The following is a 26090-nucleotide window of genomic DNA, read 5'->3' on the forward strand; positions in this document are numbered from 1 at the left end:
GGAGTTTCTGGCTGCCATTCCCCTGACTTGGTCTCCATTCTGGGGCCGTCTCTTGACTTTCTGCCTCCTGATCTCCACAACCCAAGTCAAGGAGTGTGCTGGGCAATTTTGACCTTGGAAATTACCGCAGGTGACGCTTTTATAGAGGTGTTGTTACCGCGTAGTTTGGCCCCCATGTTTTCAGTTTTGTGCAGTTTCTTTAAAGTTTTTCTCCTGTAATTTCCAGATTTCTCTCTTTGTCACCCACTTGCTGATGTATACGTAAAAGAATTTGTTACACAGTCTTAGATCTGCGTAGGCTCTCCCTTGACGACCACAGGACGTCCTGGGTTCTGTAGTTAGTAGGGCCCAGGCGAGCTGGCGTTTAAAAAAAAAAAAACTGGCAAAAATTTCTCTACGAACTTCAACTATGTGAAGAAGGAGGTGAGCCGTGCCGGGTGGTGTGGAAGAGATACGGGTCTGTTTTCTGAATTGCTTCTTGAAGTGGGATACCTGAGAAAGGCTTGTCTTGTAGGCAAGTTTCGGTTTTTGTTTTTTTAAACCACACGAGCAATAGTTCATCACTTAAGCTGCTCCCGGGAGCACAGTAGCTGCTCCCAGGGCCCTGGTGGGAAGACCGAGGAGAAGAAAGCCTGTTCGAAGCCCCTGGGGTGTGACCCTAACTCTGCAGACTGTGGCGGACTTGGATGCGTTCCTCCGAGCGCTGACTTTCTGGGGACGGTTCTACAGTCTGCAGGCAACGTCGTCTGTCACGAAAGACAGCGCTGTCTGGAAAAATGAGCTGTCCCGTCGATGGAATTAAGACCAGAAGCTGCCAGGTGGTTCATTAGATTTCTCAAAGACACTCCCCAGCTTTCCAAACTGAGTACATTTTTTTAAAAACCTTCTATTAAAATACTGACATCTTGGACTATAGATACTGATGGTTCCATTGGTGTTGGTTCTGCTACATCCCGTCCCAGCTTTCATAACATTGTCTGTCTCCTGTTCTTGCCTCCTTCCTTCTCTCTCCTGTCTGACAGGCGCACTCTTTTATTCTCCATGCTCAGCAAATGCTCAGTGCAATTTATTTTGAGAAATAAGGTCCCACATTCAGTTATTAACTTGAAAGTAATCATTTCTTTCTTTTTTTTTTTTTTCTTCCCCCTGATCATTTTCTCCGCTTTTAATTTGCAGGTCAAATTTTATTAGCTTACCAACCGAGAAAGAAGAAAAAAAATGATGGGTTCAGGTTCCTTTTTTGCTGTGAGAATATAATTATAGAGCAACATTCACATTTGTTCTGGGGAAAATTCGTCTATTTTTAGCTGGAAATTATATGCTTGAGATAAATATAAAATTAGCAGACTGAAATTTACTGCTCACTGCCAGCCGTGCGGAGACATTGCCCTGAGTCCCACGTTCAGGTGCTTTGAAGCTAATGGACACACGTCCCTGGTGTCTGGGAGTAGCTGACAAAGACTTAGGGGCTAATTTCACGAGAGCCATTACTCTATCTTTCTGTTTTAGGTGTGGTACAGTCAGAAGGGTTTTCATTCCCTCCCGTCCTACTTAAATCATCTGAACAACCTTATATTGTGGACACACCTACCCCCTGCTGCGGACTGGAGACAATACGGTAACGTTATTTTCTGTGCATCATATAATTCACTGCTGTCGTAAGACAGTGCTTTGAAAGGTGAAAGAAGCAGAAAAGATCAAGCCCACCAATGTGAAGCGTGATGAGAGCGCTTCAACTTGGCAGCCTCTTTGTGTATAAATACAGGCAAAGTAGCAGACCCTATCTGCCTCTGATTGGTGTCATTCATCCCCTTTACTGTCTTGCAGATATGATCTCTATACCGTGAGGGGTAGAAAGATGGCTGAGGGTTCTCTCCTAGTGACGTCAGTATCTTACGGAAGCAAGAATAATTTCTTTTTGTAGAAAGTACAGATCACCCTTATTGTTGGAAAGGTGAACATCGTAATCTGGTCTTAACTCATCAATGATCTGAGCTGATCATGGACTTACTACCTACGTGTTCACATTTTGACAGGCTGACATTATTTAGTATTTATTTGAAAATGACTTATTTTGAAAAACGGGCGCATGTTCACTTCTGGAATCCAGGGTGAATTTATTGATTTAAGGGGGTGTTATTTGCTTCCCTTGGGTGGGATGAATTGTAATAATCAAATTCTTTCAGTTTCTTAAAAAAGAGAAAGAAATGAATTCTCTAAAGACCAACAAGCCATACCCATCGTGATTTATTCACAAGATACACCTGTTGAAGCATAAGTTCCCACGGAAGTCAGTGCAACGCGATTACCCCCATGTGTTCTCCCTTTACCCCAGCCTTATCTTTTACTTCCATATTGGTTTTCCCTTACCCACCAATGTTTTCATAAAACAGGATTTAGTTATTTTGTGACAGCGTAATTATGTTGGAACGAGAACAGGTAATATAAAAAGTAAAAATGCGCATGCCTAGGAAAAGTGGAAAAAACCGTGCGAGCCCCTCGAATGGCGGACAGCAGACCTTTAAATTCTCTCCTTTCCCCAGAACTAACACCTGAACCCTTTCTCCCCATCTGTCTGGATGCTAGAATTTCTTTTCTTTTCTCCACAGTCACACTAGTCTTACACGGATTCCTTCCCAACTGCTAGCAACAGACTTCCAGTAGGTCTCTTGATTGTAGCCAACTCTCTGCCCTCCCACACATGGCTTCCAGATTGTTCTTTTTTTTTTTTTTAATGTTTATTTATTTTGAGGGGAGGAGGGGCGGAGAGAGAGGGAGAGAGAGAATCCCAAGCAGACTTTGTGTGTTACCACAGAGCCCAACGTGGGGGTCGATCTCACGAACCCTGAGATCATGACCTGAGCCAAAAGGGTCAGAGCTTGACCGACTGAGCCAGCCAGGCACCCCCAGATTGTTCTTTCTAGTGCATTACTCTGCTCATGGCATTCTTATTCTCAAATATACATAAAGGCTGTCTACTAAGTAAAGTGCATGGCCCTCACTCCGTCAGACAAGGTCAAGCAGAATTTGGCCCCAGACAACCTCAATGGTCTCTCACGAGGAGGTCAGACTGGACTCCCCCACGGAACTTGAAAAGCTGCGCTGATTCTCTTGCGTTTCCAACACCTACAGTAGCTCTCGGCCATACTTTCGCCCAAGGTTCAAAGTTCCTTGTTGGGGAAGGTCCCCCCCCGAAAGCACTTCTAGCCATGCCCCTCGGAAGTGACCTCTCGCTTAGCTGGGGGAGGACAGCAGAGCCTCTGTTGTCAGCAGGACCTAGAGCCACATCCTGGCCCCGTGACTTAACCTACCCAGAGTCACCACCACTGGGTGATTTCCCCGAACCTCGGTTTTCCCATCAGTGAAGTAGGCTAATGCGGCCCACCTTACAACACTGATAGGACGTGAAATGACACCCATGGGCGTTAAATTTCTGCAGGGGACCCTCGCACACCTCACATACCTAAGAAACACCGTTCTGCTGTGCCCCAGGCGACTGACCAAATGTCCCTTCCTGAATGACTGGATTGTGTCACTACCAAAATGGACTTTGACTCCTAAGAGCTTGAGTTACACATACAAGCCTTACCTTGGGTTCCAGTTGTGAGCCACAGTCTTGGTTGAGCCCCTGTGTCGTGGGTCACTGCCCGGGGTCACGGGAGCAATGCTGACCGATGCCGGTGTCGGTCACTCGTGTCTCATGTCACTGCTTCCTGGTGACCAGATGTCCCCGATGACGTCCATCCCTCTTGAAAGGAGGGGGCTCTGTGGAGAAGTCGTGCTGCCTTGCAAAATGCATTTATCCTCTGTTACTGGAAACGTGAATACTTTGTTTATGTCAGAACTTCAGTTCTCATTTGCCTTGTTTATGCAGTCGTCACGGGGAAGGAAGGTTTGTGCGGTAAGTAGGGAGCGCACAAGTCACAGCACCCCAGTGGGGTGATGTGGCACAGAGCTCGTAGGCAAGGCTCTGAGCACAAATGCTCTCTACGTCCCGGATGCTTCCTGTTCATCCAGGGATAAGCTGGGCTGCAGCTGTGTGCTCCGTGGCTGCAGACAAACAACCGCTTGCCTCGCGTGGAGCTTGGATGAGCCTCTGAGAGCAGAGCCTGTGTCCCGGCAGCCCCCAGAACTGGGCCCCAGAGCCTGTGCCCCAGTGCCCCCCCAGAACCGGACCCCAGCCCAGGCACCGCCAGCTGAATGCGTGATCACCGTACCGCACAGACATGCAGCCTGCTCGCATCACTGCGGTCCTGTGACAGGGTCTTGGGGACACGGACATCCCTGCCTTAGAGATGAAGGGACTTTCTGGCCGCTGACCCAGACCACCCGATAGGAGTCTCCAGAGCCCAGGTTGGCCACCTTGCTGGGTCCCGGGGGGTTGGCGGCTTGTCAGAGCCCGTAATTATAAGCATAAAACTCAACATAGGGCAGACTACGGGTGGCCCGTTCAACGGGCAGGATTTTGTCAACTACCGGCAGGCGAGCGCTGACTTACGAGGAATACATGTGTCTCGTACACACCCACCGTGAGTTCTCCCAGGCAGAGCTCTCCTCCTGCCTGGCTGTGAGTGCCGCCCAGGTGTTGTGCTCCGTGACTGCAGCGTGGCCGGACCCGCCTGGGGATCGGGACAGGGACTTTACCAGTGCTCCCTGCAGCCTGGGACACAGGCGTGGGCGTGGGAGCTCGCCCAGGGATGAGAGGGACGCGGAGTGGATTCCACGTCAGAGGCTTTGTTCCTTCCTGGGCTCTGCATTGGCAGCCTAGCCATGCTGCGTGTCACATAACACTTCTCAAGGTTCCCAGGGAAATTCAGTCATCAGTTGAGGTCAAACCCCAGATCTGAACTTTGCTTTTCCATGCACACCCCATGGGCATTTGGCAAGTCTTGTCCCTTCTGCACTTGAGATCCTGAGTGTGCCTATTTTCACCAATGCTCACCCGGCCCGGGCACCACCTGCTCTTGCCTGGTGCCAGCCCCAGCCCCTTGTGGGGCCCCTGTGCTCCCCTTGACCCTGGCCCCAAGGCTTAGGTCTCCGGAAGTGCCCTCGGTGGACCTGTCCCTGTGATCATGGCATCCCTCTGGCTTCCTGTATCTCTTACGATAAAAACCAGACTCTCACTGTGACCCACAGGGTCCCCCCAGCTCAGTGCCTCATCTCGCCCCTCCCCGGGCAGCCACACAGGCCCTTGGCCATCATCTGCACAGGTTCCCGTGTTCCCTTCCCCAGGATCTTCTCTCCATCTGCACGGCTCGTTCCCCCGTTGTACGTGTGTCCCCTATGCTGTCCAGTTGTCTGTCATCCCCCCTGGGGGGAACTCACAGAAAACCAAAACCAAAACACCAAGCCAACCCTGTCTGTTCCTCACAGGCCACCTCACATGACTCTTCAGTCCTGCACCATGTGTCTGAGTTCTTCCTGTTCTAGCTGCTCTCTTCTTTCTTATTCCCCAGGTTTTTATTTAAATTCCAGTCAGGTAACGTACAGTGTAGTCTTGGCTTCAGGACATACGACACCCAGCGCTCATCCCAACAAGCACCCTCCCTAATGCCCATCATCCATTTAGCCCATCCCCCGGCCGCCTCTCCCCCATCAACCCTCAGTGTGTTCTCTGTATGTAAGAGTCTCCTATGGTTTGCCTCCCTCTCTGTTTTTAACTTATTTTTCCTTCCCTTCCCCTACGTTCATCTGCTGTTCCTTAAGTTCCACATAAGAGTGGTTTTTCGGTATTTGTCTTCCTCTGCTTATTTTGCTCAGCATAATACTCTCCGGTTCCATCCATGTTTTTGCAAATGGCAAAACATCTGACATTCTTTTTCATCGCTGAGTAATACTCCTTTGTATATCTATATCTATATATCTATATCTATATCTATATCTATATCTATATCTATATCTATATCTATGACATCTACGTCTACATCTATCTACGTCTAGTCTAGACTGGTGTCCGTATCAGTTCATCAGTCGACGGACACCTGGGCTCTTACCCTAGTTTGGCTGTTGTGGATCGTGTGGGCTAGATCCACAGTGGTCCCACTGTGTGCACATTGGTGTCACCTGAGAATTTTGAGCAATACAGATTTCCGTTGGAGACCCAAGAGAGATTCTGATCTGAATGTCAGGAGATTTTAAATGACCCACGTGATGCCCATGGACAGCCAAGTTTGGGAAACACCGGGCCACCCTGGGGACCTTCGGGCCTCGAGGGTAATTTCATCCTCGATGGGGATGAAGAGTATGTGGGGATCAGGTAAAGAGTCTCACCCTCACTGCCCCCTTGTGCTCACGTGCTGGGACCACCTGCCACCTTGAGACACCTGTTGGGGGCGGGGTGGGACAGCTGTGCGTCCAGAGCCAGAAAAACCTCTTCTTCTCCTTCCCACCCAGCCTTCCTTCTCATTGGTCCCTTTCCATCTGTATCCTCTGGAGGCCACAGCTCACTGGGGTGCCAGGAGCCCCGGGGAGGAAGTGGGCAAGGTCAACGCAGCTTGCTTGTGGGGATGATGATGTGCCCATAGTCAGGGCAGGGATGAGCCCAGGAGCAAGGAGTGACACATAATGGCTTGCCCTGCATTATTTACGCTAAGATCAAGCCTCCAGGCACGCACCCCCAGTTCCTAACGAGAGACCCCCAGTGTGAGAACTGGAGGTCATGTCAGATCTGTTTAGCAGAGCTGCTGAAGGAACAGCTCGCGGGCATCGGGAACCAGCTGTCATCAGTGACCTCCAGCCTGAACGTTAAGGGTTTGGAGATACTCACAAGCACGTGGGGACTGTGCGGAGACATCCTAGGATGTGAGGACTCCAAGCTCAGAGCAGCATCAGGACCAGCCTCCCCTTTGCCCAGATCAAGGAGGGACAGCAACAGACGGGCAAGTCACAGCAGTCACACCCAGCCTGGCGACCGGGAAATGCCCCACGCCCCTGGGAGGGGACGCTGCACACCCCCAGAAGGTCTTGTCCTGGGACACGTCTTGTGAGTTTACCCCCACAGGAGCACCAGGAAATGTGTGAACTCTGGGAAACACGAGAAGACAGATTAAGACAGAGAGGCCAGGCTGAGATGAAAAAGAAAGCTGGCTGTTATCCCACGGCAAGCATCCTGCGGTATATACATGTATCGAATCCGCAATTGTACACCTTAAACGGACACAATGTTCCATGTCAGATACATTTCAGTAACAAAGGAACTGGCTAAGACCAGATGGTAATACACATTTTCCCTGGATACAGAGAAGCACGTTATTGATCCCCGAGCTCTCTCCCTCACTCAGAATTTTTGATGTAAAGGGGTAACCACGAAATATTCTCTAAGAACACAGAGGAAAAAGATGATAGCAGAACTGACACCGGGAAGAGAAGCAGAGGAATTAGGGGGAGAAAGGAAGCGGACAGACACTGATTAAGGGAACAAACAGCGATGTCAGAAGAAAACCATCATCAAGAACCAAACAAAACAAGTCTGGGCCAGTGGGAGGGTTTGCCGTGATCCTAGCAAAATTCCTGAGCTGGGAGCTCTGGAAATAGGAATCATCGATAAGCAATCCTGCTGAATGTTCAAAGGTTCAAAGATAAAGGCAGCATTTTTTTTAATAAAGCTATAAATAGCAAAATCCGATTAGTTTTAAAGTAATGCAAATAAAAGACCAGCTTCTGACTCTGAAAAATTCCCTCTGAGACCTCCTCTTCACCCAGGGGTTATTTCGAAGAGCGTTGTTTAAATTCTAGGTTTTTGAGATTTGCCTGCTGTCTTTCTCTCATTGATTTCTAGTTCGATTCACTGTGGTCAGAGAATGCATTCTGCATATTTTAATTATTTTAGGTTTGGCTGAGGTTTGTTCTGAGGTCCAGATGTGGTCTGTCCTGGTGCCGTTTCCACGGGTGATTAGAAATGTGTATTCCACGGCTCTGTGGGTGGTTGGGGGCTCCAGTGCATCCATATCTTGGCTGGTTTTCTGTCCGAGGGTTCCATAAATGCAGAGGCAGAGGTATTGAAATGCCTAAATATAACGGTGGATTTGTCCATGTCTCCTTTCAGCGAGGTAAGGTTTTGATTCTGGTATTTTGAGGCTCTGAAGGTTGGGGCTCACACTGTACCGAGCTCTGCCTTTTGACAGACATGCTCACGTTGCATGGGCTTTACCCACCCGTGAGCTTAATTCTGACACTTCATTGTTGATTTTGTTTCCTCTGTTTCTTCTTGCTTCCCTTTGAGAGGCTTGATCAGCTTTTCGGGATTCTGTTTTGATTTATTTGCGCTGTCCTCAGTGTATCCCTCCATCTAGTTTCCTCGGCAGTGGTTCTGGGTAGACACGTGTGGCTGTCACATTCTACTTCTCCTGACGGTTCCCGTTTTGCGGGCTTCTATAGTGACTTGTCTGGGATACACGGGAAGCTGCAAGGACACCAGGAAGTTCACTGCCACCCGCCACGCTGTTCCCCACGTCCCGAGGGCCCCAGACACCTGCCGCCTTCTTTCCAGCTGGTGTGTGATGTCTGGGTCCTCGTAAGGGAGGGGACCTGGCAAGACGGGGGCTAGCCCATCTTAGAGAAACCAGAACCTGGTCTCTTCCTTTTTAATCACAACCTCAAAAGCCAGGGGGTAAGGGAATACTCTCTACGGAACACGGAAAGAAAAATAAAGGTACACCCCCAATTCTGTACCTAATGGAGATGTTGTCTCAAAGTAAACAAGCCTCAAAGATACACTTATGTTGGACGTGGCTCAAAAAACATGCTGTAGATATATTCTTTTTTATGAATATAATTTATTGTCAAATTGGCTTACGTACAGCACCCAGCACTTATCCCAACAGGTTGTAGATATATTCCTAATAAAAAAGAATGCCGAAGGACAGTCATGTGAGAGATTAACCAAAAGTAAGATCACGAAAACACTGAATCCACAGAAGGAATCAAAGAACCTGGTGGACATTGGTTCCAGGGGATCACACAGGTGCAGGTGTTGCGTGTGTGTGATGAAAACATTACTTGAAGGTCGAGAACGATCGATGGAGTCGAAGATGAAGAATGGGAAACATAATTCGATACTAACACACGTTATGTCGAGAAAACCTTGGGCATTTAGAAATAATTAATATCAATGTGCAAACAATGATTCCCTCTGGCTGGTTTCAAAGCAGGTTAGGATTTAATTTTACTCTTTATTTTAAAACTTTTTACAGTTGGCATCTATTTATTCCTTGGGAAGAGTAATAATTAACCTCAATATTGAGGGGAAAAAGAGTCTTTTTTTCTAGGAGAGATTAAGGGGAGGAAGACAGAGAGAAAGCCATTGAAACAGCTCTTGGATTGCATATGTTTCTCTTAATACTCCATTGGACCGAACGAACATTTTTTCCTTCATGGCCCCCCCCAACCTCCCTCCCCCACCCCGTGCCGATGGCTCACAGCAAATTAACTGAAAGAAAACAGTCCTTTGCGCATATATCGATGCGAAGGCAACTCTGTTCTTCTGCTGGAGATGCTTACAGACATCTGGGTGTGAATGTGCACAGAGATGTCCGTTTTATAAGAGGAAGGGACCCAGCAGTGACTGTTGAATTGGAGACAAGCATCTTTTGTCAGAGTGGATACGAGACAAAAGCACAGATGTGCGTTTTTACAAATGACAGATATACAGAGTCTGGAAGGCATGGTGAGAATACTAAATGAGGGAGCTGATGTTATACATTGGTATATGGCCGTGGGCCAGCTCGTGGAGAAGCTGAAACATAAATGGTAAGAATAATCAAACGAAGAAAAATCAAGCGTATTCAGAATTTACATGTTGAAACCTCCTTTTGGGAACCTTTGATGAGATGCATGAGAGCCCCTCTCCTCGGGGGCTGAAACCACTGTCCCTTGAAGAGCCCGGACCCCTCACCATGGACTCCTCACCAGCATCGTCAGCCCCGGATCCCATCACAAGGCTGTTGTCACCTAAATAGAGTTCTGAACACACATAATACGATGGGAATCACCACCCGATTATGGAGATTGTCCATTGCGATAATGTGGTTTTTGCAAGGAGAACATCAAAGGCTGCAAATGATTTTTCTAGTTGCACGTAAAGTGGATAAACTGGGATCCAGAAAATCAGGGTTGTAGATCTCACTGTGCTGTGTTTGGCCTTAGATAAGTCGATAGAATTTCCCTCTGCCTCGGTTTCCTTCCCCGTGCCTGCCTCCCATGCCCAAAGATGCCCCATCTCTAAGTCAAGCCCTGTCCTGGAGGGGGAAGGGGCCCATCTGCGAGACAGTCAAGTCCCCGCCCTGTGTCTGTGGGTATGCAGGAGGAGCTCTGATTGCTTAAAAAAAATTTTTTTTAATGTTTATATTTGAGATAGAGAGAGAGACAAAGCACAAGCAGGGGAGGGACAGAGAGAGAGAGAGGAAGACACAGAATCTGAAGCGGGCTCCAGGCTCCGAGCTGTCAGCACAGAGCCCCACGCGGGGCTCGAACCCACAAACCGTGAGATCTGAGCTCAAGTGAGACGCTCACCTGAGTGAGCCCCCCAGACACCCCAAGGAGCTCTGATTTCTGTAGTTACTGTTTTAAGGAGCAGCTGGCGGAGCTGAGAAGGTAGTGGAGGGCGAGCAGTCATGCACGCGCCTGTGCCTCTCTTTCCAGGGTCTGGGGAAACTCGGGACCCGCGGGAGGTACAGGGCCGCCTACTCTGTCCTTTCCTCTGATGGCGCTTTCACTTTTGAGAAAATGGACACACATGTGACCCTCACTTACTCTCGGTCTCTCCCGCTTTTTGCAAAACACAAGCAAAATCTCAGCACGCGTGTAGAGAGACGTTCGTTTGGATTTGAAATCCGTTTGATCCCATTGAGTCTCTCCTACAGAAAGTAGTGACAGCAGATTGCAAGCTAGCAAATTGTGAAAGTTAGCAGCGTTTGTAAGCCAAAGAGCCGCCAGGGTTCCTGCTGGGCAACCCCCCCCCCCCACTTCCATCTGCGGCCAGGGGGCTGCTCACACTGCACAGGGCACCTGTGTCATCGGCAGGATCCTTCGGGGGGGGGGGGCTCACTCCCCACCTGCTCCCTCCTTGGGGCCGCCTCCTCTTTGACCTCCTGGGACACACACCTCCTATGTGTCCCCGCTGGGCACCAGGGACTCTGCATGGTGGGGGTGGGGGGGCTTGTTGAAAAGAGGTGTCAAATCCCAGCCAACCCACCATTGTGGTCGGTGCCCGGATTCCCGTCCCCCAGAGCAGAACAAAACCAAAACGTTCTTGGTTCCGGTCTGACATTGATGTGCTGTACTCTTACCTAAACTGGTGAGAAGACCCCAGTGGGGCTCAAGCCTCGGAAAGCAAGTTGAAGGGTTCTCCTGGTCATCTGATGGCTTCCTTCTGGAGCACCACACTGCACGGCCCTTCCTCCGGATCTTGCTTTTCAAAGAGCGTTTCTCACTTTCATGGTGGAGATTTGGGGTGATGGCGGCCTTTTAAAGAGGTGCCTGTGGTCGCCTGGGTGGCTCAGTCGGTTAAGAGTCTGACTCTTGGTTTCAGCTCAGGTCATGATAACTTATGGTTCATGAGTTCGAGTTCTGCATCAGGCTCTGTGCTGACAGCTTGTGAGCTGCTTGAGATTCTCTCTCTCTCTCTCTCTCTCTCTCTCTCTCTCTCTCTTTCTCTCTGCCCCTCCCTTGCTCATGCACTTTCTGTCTCTCTCTCAAAGTAAACTTAAAAAATTAAAGGGGCATCTGGGTGGTTCAGTAGGTGAAGCGTCTAACTTCAGCTCAGGTCATGATCTCACAGTCGGTGGGTTTGAGCCCTGCATCGGGCTCTGTGCTGACAGCTCGGAGCCTGGAGCCTGCTTGGGATTCTGTGTCTCCCTCTCTCTCTGCCCCTTCCCTGCTCAAGCTCCGTCTCTGTCTCTCTTTCTCAAAAAGCAATAAACATTAAAATTTTTTTTCCCCAGGACCATGGTGCCAGGAGCCCTGAGCTGGAGGGCAGGCTGCCTTCTGGCTGTTGGGGCTCCCTGCCAGGCGAGGAGGCAGCCTGTGTGCTCTTCAAAAGATTGTATTTAAATATTTACCATATGTAAAATATGTAAATTGTAGGACTCTTGGAGGCTAGCACAGGATGAGAAGCTGTGACCCCTCTGAATCACTGAGGGGGAGGGCCCCGAGGGTGGGGGCTGGTGTAGCCCGGTCCTTCTCAGAGCCAGGTGGGCAGAGCCTACGCGGCTCAGCTTCCAGAGTAGGACAGACAGACAGGACAGGACGGCTGACGCGACGGCTCCTCTCCTGCGGCCCGTTGGTGAAGTGCTCCTGCTTGTCCCCTGCTGCCCCGGTGGGATTCTCGTTCTGTGTTAGCTTGTTTGTGGCACCCAGCGTGTCCCTTGCACAGGGAAGGGTCCCGGTGCCCTGTGTGCTGGGAGGCGACTTAGGGGTCCCGCCTCTGTCAGGAACAGGTCACCTGCTGGGGACAGTTGCCACAGTCATGTGCTCCTGTTTCGGCTTCTGGAAGTCAAGGGTGTGTCCGCGCCGGGAGGCTTCTCGGGACTCCGTTTCCCTGGAGGGGACTCTGGTTCCTGAAGGCTGCAAGCTGAGTCACAAGGATCTTCCTGCACACTCTGCTGGGTTGTGCATCGCAGAGCTCATCGCCCAATTACCGAGTGAGAGACTGTGTCCTGAAAACGTCCGGCCGTGGGTCTGGCACATCGGGACTGCTGAGCACAGGAGCCGTCGCTCGCTCCGTCTGTGGGTCGAGGGCCAGGTGTATTCCCGCCTCCTCGATTAAAACCAGGGAAGGATGACAGGTCCAGGGTATGTGCGACCATGAAGGGCAGTGTATTCGTAACAGAGGAACGGGCGGACAGAAAGCCAATATTAGGGTAGTTTTTGATCTCCCGGCAATGACCCAACAGTTTGAAGTTAAGAAAAGATGTTCACGCAACCCGATCAAAATAAGAACCCGACCGTGGTAGTTTAACATTTTATAATTGAACACACCCCCAAAACGCTGGCAACTTTACACCGTAGAAGGAGCAAGGTGGGGACTTTGGACCTAAGGCCTCGTCCCCCTCCCTCTGCACACAGACATTCCTTGGAAAATTGGAAGCATCTGCGGAAGGGAGGGGAGAAAATAGGGGCGGCCCCTGCAGCCGGAGTCTGGAACCCCAGCTCCGGCACAGGCTGTTGCCGGTATCTGCGCCGTGGCTCTGCGGATGTGAAGGAGACGCAGACGGGCGTCCTCACACGGATGTGACAGGGCTGCTCACACAGGTGCCCTGCGGCCTGAAGGACGGACAGCACGGAGCCTCAGGGGGGTTTTCATCTACTTCGGATGCCAGCCCTTACTGTCTGATCACAAGTATGGAAGGGCTCAGGGCTTGAGGACCGCCTTCTCTTCCCCCTGTGGCCCCACCTCTTCGGGAAGGTGCTCCCAAATTAGCATCTTCAGGAAGCCTCTGCGAGAAGGGAGGGGGGCTGGGCAGAGAAGCTCAGACCTTCCTCCACTTTCAAGGGGGTTTTGTCCCGATAAACTCATCTGAAGTCGAAAACATCATAAGCAGAAGGTGAATTTGACACACCCACCGTCCCAGACATGACGGCTGAGCCTGGCCCGTGTTAAACGTGCTGGGAACACCTACACGAGCCTACAGGCGGGTAAAACGCTCTTCTCACAAAGCCTATTTTATAATAAGCTGCAGAATGTCTCATGTAACTGGTTGAATGTGGACCTGAAGGTGAGAAGCCGAGCGGCTGTGTGGGAGCAGAAGGGTGGTCAGGGCCTCGGTTGCTGACCCTTGTGACCACGTGGCTGCCTGGGAGCCGCTCAGGTCCTAGCGAGTGTCACTAGCATGGGAAGAGATCTCTGTTCAAGAGAACATGTATGCACGTCACTGTCGTACCATCAGAGAACTTGCATTAAGTCGGAGCCTCTGTGTAAGAAGAGGGGAAACACTTGCAGCCGAGGACACCGTGGTGGCCATCCTGTGTGTCCACTGGGAACGGTGGGGGAATCGGATAACGTGAGACTCTGGACTTTACTGTAAAGGCAGGTGTCTTATGTCCAGGTTAAAAAAAAATAGCGACTCTGTGTTTTCTTTATGTTTCTCCTTGGAAATCCTCTGGAGCTGCTGGGGGGGAAGGGTGGGATGCTGGGGAGAGGTGTGCGTGTCCCGTGGTCCAGAGCGGGGGTGTGATGTGTGGTGTGGGGGGGCGTGAAAGGGGAGACCCTGACATCTTCTCGGATGTGTCGCGGCGGATGACGGGGGACGGGGTGAGGATGACGTAAGTTTGAGTCTGGTGACTGGGGGCACGATGGGGACATTAATGGTCCTGGATGAGCTGGGGACTCCTGGCTGGGCCTGCGTTTCTCCCAGATGAGGAGGGAAATCGAGTTCCAGGAGCGGGATCCTGCTTCATCCCAAGTAGGAGAGCTGCGGTTCAGTCCTGGTACTAACTGCCTGCAGGGAGCGCAGACCCCACAGGGCGGCGGCCTTCAGATACCAGCTACACCCCCAGGGTCCCAGGCCGCCCCTCCCTCTGACCGGCTGGCTGTAACTTTGAGGGGCCCCAGGACCCCATCTGCTTCGACAGGTCACCAGAAAGGCTCACGGCATCAGGACGGCACTGCGTGTACGATTCGTGTTCATGAGAAGCGTGCAAATCGTCAGGGCCAGCCTCACGGTCTGGGGCAGACGCACACACACCCCCGTGCCCTCTTCCCCGGAAGCCCCAGAGGTCAGCGGGACCGCCGCGCCAGCCCTCTAGTCATGTGATTTGCTATATGTTTTGAACCTGGCTCCTTGGACAAAATCTATCCTCCAGAACATTATAGACCGAGTTCGTTTCCTTGCCTCGTGGCGGTTCTTTAGCTGTCAGAAGGTGCGTCATGCTGTGTCTTGCCCAAGTGTGTGTGTGTGTGTGTGTGTGTGTGTGTGTGTGTATCTTCAGGTTCATCGAGTCCAAGATCCTCCCATATTTCTAGAAGCATCCGCTTCCCAAGCCCTCGTCAGCTAACTGCGTTTCTCTGCATGCTGTCTGATCTAGAAAGCTCTCATTCCTGTGCGCAGCCAGGAGCCACACGAAGCACTGAATACACACGCCTCCCACTCCCAGCACCCAGCGGGACACTTGCCGCATCTGGGAGGGCCCCACAGTTTTGTAAGCCTCTGCACAGCCTGCTGACGGTGTCTGTCCCTGCACAGCATGAGCAGGGCCGCCCGCGAGCTAGAGGGTGTGGGGGCTGGCACGTACTGTGAGGAGGGGTGACGCTAAGCTCAGGGAAAGAGACAGATGGGAGGAAAACAGGTGTTACGGGTCCAGACAGGCAAGGAGGCAAGACCACACAACTCCGTTCAGGACACACATGTAAATAAATCCAGTGCATGATTCGATCTGGGAAACCGCATGGCCGGCATTCGGCACACACAGTGGGAGCCCCCAGCAGAACATCTGGAAGATAGTAATTTAAAGTCAAAGAAATCATTCTGGAACACCGCACAGTGGGCTTGCTGAACCAGGAGGCTCCACCATTCTTTCTGCTGTGAGAGAAGTTGCTTCGGCCTGTGGCTGAGTCCACGACGGATGGGGAAAAGCTGGCATCACCGGAGGGGGAGCAGGTGGCCCGTGAATGGAAGTCAGGACTCTTTGGTGGCAAAGCCGTGGGGTGTTTGGAGAACTGTAGCGATTTTCAGTTCTGTACCTTTTAATTTATTTATGTTTACTCCTACCCCTGCGGTGTTTCTGGAAGGATTTAATATGCCGCCGTAAGAGAATGCAAAACACGATAATGGGCTTCATTAAGGGAGCCCAAAGGGAAGAGGAACACAGGCTGCCCAGGAACCGTGCCGTGGAGGTGGCCCCCACACATGTGGCTGCGGGCATTTGAAACAGCCAATCAGAGGAGGGAAACCGACGGGCTCATGTTGGACAATAAGGTGAAACACAAGTCGTTTGCCTCAAGTTCCGGAGTCCTGGGTACCCAACGGGCTGCCATCGGCTGGCGTGGGGAAGGCCATGTGACGACACGAGCAGCCTTTATGGTAAGATCCTTAACACTGAGAAGTTGGTGGAGATTTCTCCGTGTTGGCTGTTGTCTACACTAACGCACAAGCCCCCGGAAGTCGAACGACGAAAAATCGAAGAAGGGGTTCCACGCACGCAGCTGGGCCATTGAGACGGTTCGGTTTTCGCTCTGTCTAGACGTGTCTTGGTCGAGAGGGGAAGTTTTGGTTATTGCCCTGGTTCCATCGGATAATCCCCTTGCCTGTTGTAATTTAGTCTTCCTGAGTCCGTTCCTCCACCCCCACAAAATGTGGGTAATGTATCATTTCCGCCACAGGGATGCTTAAAAGGATTGGGCCATAAAACGTCAACCCCGCGCCTGCCATGCGAGGCACGTCCTGAACGTGCTGGTTGTTTCTGACAACAGAACTGCAGGGTCCCCGCACTGGCCAGGATGCACAGTGCATTTGCCCTTCTGGGTCCCCGTGGGTCACTCCTGGACCAAGTGGACAGGAGGCGCCTCACGGGCACGGGGTCTGCTCACCGTGCGGGCAGAGGGCTCATCTCTCCATTTTTCCTTCACAGGAGTGACTCTGTACAGCCACCCGTACGGAGGGGCCTTGCTGAACGAGGACAAGATGTGAGTCTCGGGACCACGGGTGAGGGCGGAACAGTCTTTGGGTGGCTCCAGGGTGCCGGCCTGCTGCATTTGTGCGGCGTGGTGCTGGCTTGGGCGCTTCTTTGCAAAGTGGAAAGAAAATGAGTGTTAAGAAGGGAATGTGCACTGACCGAGTTTAAAACATGAGCTTATCCTACGCCCCAGTTTTTCTAAGTCAAAATTGTCTAAGGGAGTGAACTTCCCGAAGTTCAGGGGCCCCACATCTTCCAGACACTTTTTTGGGGTAGAATGGCTTTTTTTTTCAATGTTTATTTATTTATTTGGTGCAGAGAGAGACAGAGCATGAACGGGGGAGGGGCAGAGAGAGAGGGAGACACAGCATCAGAAACAGGCTCCAGGCTCTGAGCCATCAGCCCAGAGCCCGACACGGGGCTCGAACTCATGGACTGTGAGATCGTGACCTGGCTGAAGTCGGACGCTTAACCGACTGCGCCACCCAGGCGCCCCTAGAATGGCTTTTTTTAAAAAAAGATTTTGTTTTTTTAAGTCCTTTCTACCCACAATGTGGGGCTCGAACTCACAACCCCGTGATCAAGGCTCACACGCTCCACTGACTGAGGCAGCCAAGCACTTGGGGTGCAGTCTTTTTTTAAAAAATGTTTTTAGAGTTTATTTATTTTTGAGAGAGAGAGAGAGAGACAGAGAGACAGAGAGGGAGAGAGAGAGAATATGAATGGGGAAGGGGCAGAGAGGGAGGCACAGAATCCGAAGTAGGCTCCAGGCTCTGAGCTGTCAGCACAAAGCCCGACGCAGGGCTCGAACTCACGAACCTCGAGATCATGAATGACCTGAGCTGAAGTCGGATGTTCAGCCATTGAAACACCCAGGCGTCCCACTTGGGGTAAGTCTTAAACACGGTGTTCGTGTAGTGAGCGTAGTGAGGCCTTCTGGAGAGTTCCCCATGCCAGACTTTGCTCACAGACACATGGAGTCACGGGTGGTGATAAAGCCGCTCATCTCCCCGTTCAGAGCGAAGTGTTAGTTCCCGTTCCCTCCTAGAAGCTGGGGTGCTTCTTCCTGTCTTCTCCTTTCCTCTCTCCCTTCCCCGTGGTGCAGCTGACACTGGCCACAAGTGTAGCTGTGGGCTCGTTGGGTGAGAGAAGATGCCACCCAGTGGACACTTTGCAATGAGCGGTGTCTTTCCGTCGGCCACCTGCGTGCGCTGATTGTGGCTAGGGAGGGGTCAGCCCGGTTAAAAAATGACCAAGAAAGTACACTGTGTGTGTTATCACAATTATTACTACACCTCTCTCTGTCACAAAATTATTTTGATATTTTGAGAGACAAAATTCAGAGATGGGCCAGCCACCTGTGGATCCACAGCTAATGCCCCCTCCCCGTCCCTGCAGGTGTCCCAGCATACAGATGCATGTGGTTCTGGCGTGGCCGGAGGCCACGGCTCCCTGTGGATGCCACGCTGCGGAAGTTTATCATTTTAGTCTAGAGTGAACTCCGAGATGGGCAGACTCTGAAATGTCCCCTCACTTTGCACCCCTCAGTTGTGCCTTCTAGAAGCTGGGAGCATTGCCCACCCCTCCTCAAAGGGCCGTTGAGGGGACTCAGGGGCAGAGTCCTCGTGCTTAGCCAGCGTGTCCTGCGCCCCCTAAGTTCCTGATTAGTGGTTTTCAGTGTTCTCCCCCTCATCACTGGTTGTCACCAAGGGAAAGAAGACGCGTGCCCATCCTGTGACCCTGACGAGCTGTTGTGTTGTGCCCGTAGCATGGAGAGCATCCGTCAGTGTGGCGTCGCCCTCTGCATCGTGCTGGGCTTCTCTATCCTGTCGGCATCCATCGGTAGCTCCGTGGTGAGGGACAGGGTGACCGGAGCCAAGAGGCTGCAGCACATAAGTGGCCTCGGCTACAGGACGTACTGGCTCGCTAACTTCCTGTATGACATGGTAGGAACTGGGAACAGCGTGCTGCGTGCTTGTATGCCAGGGCTGTGTGCGTGTGCGTGTGTTAGGAGACCCCCGCCGCAGACTGTCCACAGAAGAACGGGTCATTGCGTTGGTAAGAGCGGTTCAGGTCCAGTGTCCGTCTGTCGTCTGGGGCGGATGGCTTCCTGAGAAGGAGGACCAACCAGCCACACACACGGGAGCTCTGGGAACTCACGGACCTGCCCTCGAATGCAGAGTCTCCTACCGGGAAGATGAGACCATAATCCTCTGTGATGTGCTCTTTTCAAGGGGCCGGAAGGGGAGGTGATAAAAAGCATTAGAACTGACCCACCGTCCACGTGCACGTGACCCCCACCCCCCACCCCGACCACAGCCTGATGTGTTCTCCAGGTGTTTTGCCCTCCAGGTCACTGTCTTCTGTCTGGAGGACAGCACCGGTGCCCTTTGCAGGCATTGATCTGGATTCAAGGTCCTCCTCGTAGGAAAGCAATAGCTTGTCCTCGTTACTGCAGCTTTCCCGGGGGAGGAGGAGTAGGCGTCCCGGGAGAGAGGAGCGTGCAAGGTGGGGGCGGGTGTCTCCTGGACCCCAGCAGTCCTTCTCCCCCTTTCTGCAGCCCTTACCTGATTATCCCCTTGTCCCTGCCGCTCAGTGTGTTTCTGCCCTGCGATGCCTGCCTTGGGGCTCAAGGGCAGGGAGGAGGGCTTTCTTCCTGGGTGACTGTGCCCCATCTTCATCCAATTGTTTCTTGCCTGTTACATGGATTAAATCGCTCATTTAGTGGGTAGTTAGGGGTCCTCACCGGGGCAGGGAGTGTCCGTGCTGCTGGGGATAAAGCCGTGACCAAGGCAGAGAAGTTCTCCGCCCCCTTGGAGACTGTATTCTCACCAGGGGAAGCAGGAAACAAACAGACCGACACACAAGATCCGGGTGGCTTGGGACTAGAGTTATTGAGAGGGTGACTTAGATCAGGAGGCTGGGGAAGGACTCTCAGGGGGACAGCGTGGGAGCTGAGCTCTGAGAGGGAAGAGGCAGCCCTGTGGATGGTGTGAGAAGAGGCTCTGGGAGGGGCTCCAGGAGGAGAGCAGCAGGCGTGTGGCCCTTCCTGGGCCACCCTGATCAGTGTGGGGCCCCCGGGAGGGGTCTGTAAGGCGGCCTCTGCCTTACTGTCCTTGAGTCCAGGTGTGAGAAGAAGCCACATGTCCTGGAAGGTGTCTGGGTTCCCGGACCCGTCCCAAGGGGGACGGGGGGCAGTGGCTGCAGTAGTTTCCCGCAGACCCCCAACAGGCGGTCTGTCCGTCCAGGTGCTGGAGCCTGAAGTCTGAGATCCAGGCGTGGTCGGGCCAGCTCCTCCCAAGGCGTCTGTCCCGGGCGCGTGGGTGGTGCTCCCTCCCCGTGTCCTACGTGGTCATCCCTCCATGTGTCCTGTTCTTATAAGGACACCAGTCATGTCAGATCAGGGTGGCTGCAGGGACCTCCTGTACCTTCATTGCCCCTTTCAAGGCACGTCTTTGGATACAGTGCCTTCCGGAGGTCCCAGGGCTTCAGCATATGCGTGGGGGGTGGGGACACAGTCCCGCCAGGACTGTGACTCCTGGGGGCGAACCCCACTTTACAGACCGTTCGAGACGCCACCCCCTTTTTCTTGTTTCCCCAGATCTTTTACCTGGTTTCCGTGGGCCTGTGCGTCACCGTCATTGCCGCCTTCCAGCTGACGGCGTTCACGTTCCGCAAGAACTTGGCAGCCACGGCCCTCCTGCTGGGGCTTTTCGGGTATGTGACGAGAGACGCGGCTGCAGAATTACAGTTTGTTTTCTGGAAGAGAAAGCCCCCTGGGATGGCTTGCAACCCGCTGACGGCTTCATGATTTTCTCTCTTTTCAAGCAATTACGGTGCTTCTGGTGGGGACACACGGCAGAGGGACTGGAGCAGGGGGAGGAGCGCCCCGTGGGCCGCCCGGCTGGGACGGGGGTGGCGTGGGCTATCCCCGCACAGCCCCCCAGCCGTCGGCCACGCTCGGGCGGTTGGAAGTGGATTCTCGGTTACTCTCGCTCTGACATTCATCTGGAGCTCAGACGCAGAATCCACTTAGCTCCAAAATTGCCTTTCACAGGAGCGTCTCCCACGAAGCCTCCCGTCTGGCACGTTTTTCCCTCTCCCGCCACGTTAGCGGTCTGGAAATGTGCTGCCTACCTATATCACTTTTCTCAGAGGAAAAGCAGCAAAAGCGGAAAAGTCACTTGACAGATTTCTCATTTTCTTTTTAAACTTTATTCATTTTGAGAGAGAGAGAGCATGTGCAGGGGGAGGGGCAGAGAGAGAGGAAGAGAGAGAGAACCCCAGGCAGGCTCTGTGCTGTCAGCACAGAGCCCCACGAGGGGCTCGATCCCATGAGCCGTGAGACCACGACCTGAGCCGAAACCGTGAGCCGGACGCTTAACCGACTGAGCCACCCAGGCGCCCCCGGAGCGTTCCTTTTCATCTTTATCCAGGATCTTTGCTAGGGCTCCCCAAATTATACCCACCTAGTATCAAGAATATCTAATTATGTCTCTTCTTACACGTTGGGCATGTGTCTAGATCCGGGCTGAGCATGTGAGAGATCCTTGCTGAGAGCAGGGAAAGTGATGAACACGCTAATTCATTATAATTCGAGCCTAATGATTTGTGAAGACAACGCATTCTGCTTTATTTCCGCCCAAGATGACAAGTAAAATGAGTTTACACACATCACAGTCGGGCCCCAAGCATTTATTTGGGGGACGGAGTTCATCGTCAACAAGGATATGTCATTGTTAGCTGACTGGATAGATGGATAGCTGGCTGGGAGAGAGAGAGAGAGAGACAGACAGGACAGACAGACAGACCTTTCTGGGAAGATTGATACGGCCACTCACTAACTCTGTGGCCTTGGGAGGAGTAATTAATCACTCCCTGTACACCTCGTCTTCTTCAGTGTAGAGCTTCAGTTCTGTGCCGGGAAGAGTAGACAGTTGATAGAAAGCTCACAGTGGGTGGCAAGAGGCCCCAGTTAATGAATTTTGGGCCCATTGTCCCAGCGAGAACCGTGCTAGTATTGGGAGGCAGTTTCGTTGTCAGGCATAAAAGTGCTGATGGAACCTCCTGTTTGCTGTAGTCCGTGGGAGATTCGGGTTCCTGGATATAAAAGCTTAGTACGGGGATTCCTGCTTCTCTGGGGATGGTCTGATTTCAGTGCAGCGATCCCGTTGAGCGGGTGGTGTCGTCGTGGGTCCTGACGGTGTGGTTAAACAGACCTCGCTGTACCTTACTTTCGAGCTTCAGGAAGGCGGAGCTCGTGGGGTTTAAGGTAACAGACAAGATCAAACGGTTAGAAATTCCTGAGAAACGTGGAGGAGTGGTCGCGGAGCTTGTTTCTCTCGTGAGCGCCTTTGCCAGCCTGGGAGGAGCCCTGACCAGTCACCGCACGTGCGGCCACAGCATTTTCCTGGGAACTGGGGGACGCTCCCAGGTCCTTGCCACACATCCCGGGCCAGCCGGGGTGCTGCCGCTCGGGTGAAGGATCCAGGACTCGGACGGGGGTGTCTGTAAAGGTAGCAGGCGGGGTCGGAGGCCAGGGGACCCCGGGGGAGAAGGACTCCGGGGAGGCCGGCTGGGATCTTGCGGCAACATCCCCGGGGCCGCAGGTTTCCTTGTCATTTACACGGGGTTCTTTCTTTGCCGGGGCCCAGGTGGGCAGGGGTGTCCGCTCACCCCTGTCCAGGGAGGGAGGTGTGGAAAGCTGGAGCTGGGAGTCGGGAAGGCTGGGCCCCAGAGTGCCCTGCAGCCTGAGGACGTGGCAGGTGTTAAAAGGGGCTTGGAATTACATGGGGTTTGGAATCTGAAGAAATTAGGGGTCAGGTGCGTACACAGAGTCTCAAAGAGACACAGAAGAAAATACCCAGTGACAATTGTCTTGTTTTCTTCCTTCCGGCTCTGTCTAGCCAGGAAAACGTGGCATTTAAGCTGGAGGGTGAGAATTAGCAGCAAAACGAGGCAAGGAATGCCAGAAGGGGAATTTAGTATCTGTGAACAGTGGAAACTGTAAGAACATATTTGGTGCATGTTTCGCGCTAATGGATTGTGAAGACAGGCCACGGGGGCCTGTTCCACGTCTTGGAAAATTCACACGGTGTGGACGAGAGGCTGGCTTTCCCAGGGAGGAAAACCCCATAAATTCCACAGTAAGCGTGAGCAGCAGACCCCTGCCCAGCAAATGCTAAAGCCATTAAAATGATATAATATTGTATTTAATGAAAGAGTAGAGATTGGCACAAGCCACTGTAGATTTCACCAAAAGATAAATTAGGCTCTAGAAGCCTATTTAACTTCTAAAAAAATTTTTTTAATGTTGATTTATTTTTGAGAAAGAGAGAGACAGAGTGTGAGTCAGGGAGGGGCAGCGAGAGAGGGAAACACAGAATCCGAAGCAGGCTCCAGGCTCCGAGCTGTCAGCACAGAATCCAACACGGGGCTCGAACCCATAGACAGTGAGATCATGACCTGAGCTGAAGTCGGACACTTAACCGACTGAGCCACCCAGGTGTCCGTATTTACCTTTTTTTTTTAAAAGAAGAAAAAAGACAGAGATCCTGGAGCTGCAGAGATGTTTATGTGAACCAAGTATTTGAAAGGTAACTAATGAACGTGTAGGAAAAAAACCCGGACAAGCAAAGTGATGGGTGCACAGCTGGCCGGAAGCCACACCCCAAGACTGTTTACTAGCATAGCAATAGTGAGTCTGGTAGTGACTCTGGTGGCCTTGTGTGTGTAAGTCTGTGCCTTTGTCTCTGATTTCTTTTTTGCTTCAATAACACTTTGATCTCCTTGTCACATATTTAAATGACATAACCTGGTGTGGAAACTTCATGTAATGAGTACGGTCTCAAATGGGGCAGGAACCAGTGGAAGAGTATTAACTGATCAGTCCTTCAGTTTCTTCTTTGAGTTTATTTATTTTTGAGAGAAAGAGAGACTGCAAGCAGGGGAGGGGCAGAGAGAGAGGGAGACACAGCATCCGAAGCCGGCTCCAGGCTCTGTGCTGACAGTAGAGATCCCGATGCGGGGCTTGAACCCACGAACCGCGAGATCATGACCTGAGCCGAAGTCTGCCGCTTAACCACCTGAGCCGCCCAGGCGCCCAGTCCCTCACGTTCTGATGGGGGCGCTGGGCTTCCCGGTGGGATCTCGAGGCAGCAATGTTCCTGGATTGTGCTCCCGAGGATGACACACTGGCCGAGTGTGATGTACATAATCCTGCTGCACCTTGTGCCGGCCGCGTCCTGTCAGATGCCCCATGAGGTGTTGCTACCCCAACGCCCCCAAACCCCAGTCGCACATTTGACGGAGAGACTTGGCTGGATGCCGTGTCCTATGAGGGGCACGAAGGGCCTGGCCTTTTGTTGCAGAGGCGTGAGCGGACCGACGCATTCACCTTCAGCTACTTAGAGAGCTGTCCTGTGGAAAAGGAATGCGACTTGTCACTGTTGCAGAATCTGGCGTTTGGATCAGGAGTTTTTAAAGAGATTTTCGGTTCACTCATAAGAGGGAATTTTATAGCAGTTATTTACAGCTGCCCTGAGATTTAACTCACAGATTGTTAATAACACTTACGTTTCCATTATAAAAATCATTTTGGGGGCGTCCGGGTGGCTCAGTCGGTTGAGTAACTGACTCTTGATTTCGTCTCAGGTCATGGTCCTTGGGTCGTGAGATCGAGCCCCGTGTTGGGGCTTATACGCTGAGCACAGAGCCTGCTGCAGATTCTGTGTCTTCCTCTCTGTCTGCTGCTTCCCCGCACTCGCTCGCTCTCTCAAAAATAAACTTAAAAAGTTTTTTTAAATAAAATAAAATGAGAAAACACCAAACTTCTAAAAACCACAGTCCTCTGAAACCTCACGTCATCAAAAATATTGTCAAGAGAGGGGCGCCTGGGTGGTTCAGTAGGTTAAGCGTCCGACTTCGGCTCAGGTCATGATCTCACAGTTCATGAGTTCGAGCCCCGCGTCAGGCTCTGTGCTGACCGCTCAGAGCCTGGAGCCTGCTTCAGATTCTGTGTCTTCCTCTCTCTCTGCCCCTCCCCTGTTCATGCTCTGTCTCTCTCTGTCTCAAAAATAAATAAACGTTGAAAAAAAAATTAAAAAAAAATATTGTCAAGAGAAAGCTTGACCAGGGCGCCTGGGTGGCTCAGTCAGTTAAGCATCTAACTCTTGATTTCAGGTCAGGTCATGATCTCACAGTCGTGGGTTTGAGCCCCACGTCAGGCTGTGCGCTGACAGTGTGGAGCCTGCTTGGGATTCTCTCTCTCTCTCTCTGTCTCTCTCTCTCTCTCTCTTTCTCCCCCCTCCCTCTGCCCCTCCCCACCCACGCTCTCTTTCTCTCTAAAAAAAATTAAAAAAAGAAAAAAAAAACCCACATTGGATACTGTTGTTTCATGTGCTTGTCAAGGCAGGTGCCTGAGGGAGCACAGCACTTGAGCTACGTCCCAGAAGGGACTGTCAGGGTGTTGTGGTGTCGTGGGAACGGGCTGTTTGATTTCTGTCTCTGCTGCTTTACTTCGTAGGTAGGTGTTGACAGTTCAAAGCACCAAGGCGTCCTGACCTACCTCTTGGGTAGCTAATTTAATTTAATTATTTACTCATAATTTGATTCCTCGGCACGGCAGCTGTTTAAGAACACTTGCTTAAAAGCGTTCACTTGCACTTTGCACATTCTGGAATAATTTCCATCGTTGCCCAAATTCTGAGGCAGACTTTCGTGGCGAGAAGCTGCTGCAACTGTGTATGACTTTATGTACGCTATTATATTTATTATAGTTTCTGGGATATGAGGATGGGTCCTTTGACCCAAGGAAGGGCTCATTCCGATGCCACGGATTCCTATGGAAAAGGAATTAATAGCCCCCTCAGTGGGTGGGGCCTGGGTCTCACCATTTGGGGGTCTTAGACTCTCCAGAGCTACTTAACAGATTAAGGAAACCCCGGGCATTCAGAAGGCACTTGAGTATTTCAGGCGAAGCCGCTAAATCACGCTAAGAAAATGGTGACACCTTTGCCTCAACCGTGTAAAGAGCACGTGGGGACGTGGGAGAAAGGTTGGGTTTATTTTATCACTATTTTTTAAATTATTTTTTTCTAATATTTATTTTTGGGGGAGAGAGAGAGAGAGAGCGAGCGAGCAGGGGAGGGGCAGAGAGAGAGGGAGACACAGAATCCGAAGCAGGCTCCAGGCTCCGAGCCGTCAGCACAGAGCCTGACGTGGGGCTCGAACTCACGAACCACGGGATCATGACCCGAGCCGAAGTCGGACGCCCAACCGACTGAGCCACCCAGGCGCCCCTAAACAGGAACCATTTGTGCTTTACTGGTGAGGATCGGAGCAAAGAAGCAAGACCCAGGCTCGCCCCTTTGAGGGAGGGGCGTGGGGACGTCCGCAGACTTCCTCCAGGTCGGGGAGGCCCGGGTGCAGGTGCACGTGCGGCCCAGGGGTTGACCCTACCCAGTGTTGCTGCCGTTATACCC

At 51.9% G+C, this 26090-nt stretch overlaps 1 protein-coding gene across 1 annotated transcript in view; it reads left to right on the forward strand.

Annotated features, from left to right (window-relative positions):
* ABCA13 (ATP binding cassette subfamily A member 13) overlaps positions 1–26090 on the forward strand; it is a 396806-nt gene that overhangs the window by 268461 nt on the left and 102255 nt on the right. The window contains exons 48-51 of the mRNA XM_045052108.1: positions 1510–1618; positions 16564–16618; positions 18377–18554; positions 20210–20325. Of these exons, the coding sequence (XP_044908043.1) occupies positions 1510–1618; positions 16564–16618; positions 18377–18554; positions 20210–20325 (458 nt within the window). The remainder of the gene's footprint in view (positions 1–1509; positions 1619–16563; positions 16619–18376; positions 18555–20209; positions 20326–26090) is intronic.

This window comes from Felis catus, chromosome A2, assembly GCF_018350175.1.
Source record: "Felis catus isolate Fca126 chromosome A2, F.catus_Fca126_mat1.0, whole genome shotgun sequence".
NCBI lineage: Eukaryota > Metazoa > Chordata > Mammalia > Carnivora > Felidae > Felis > Felis catus.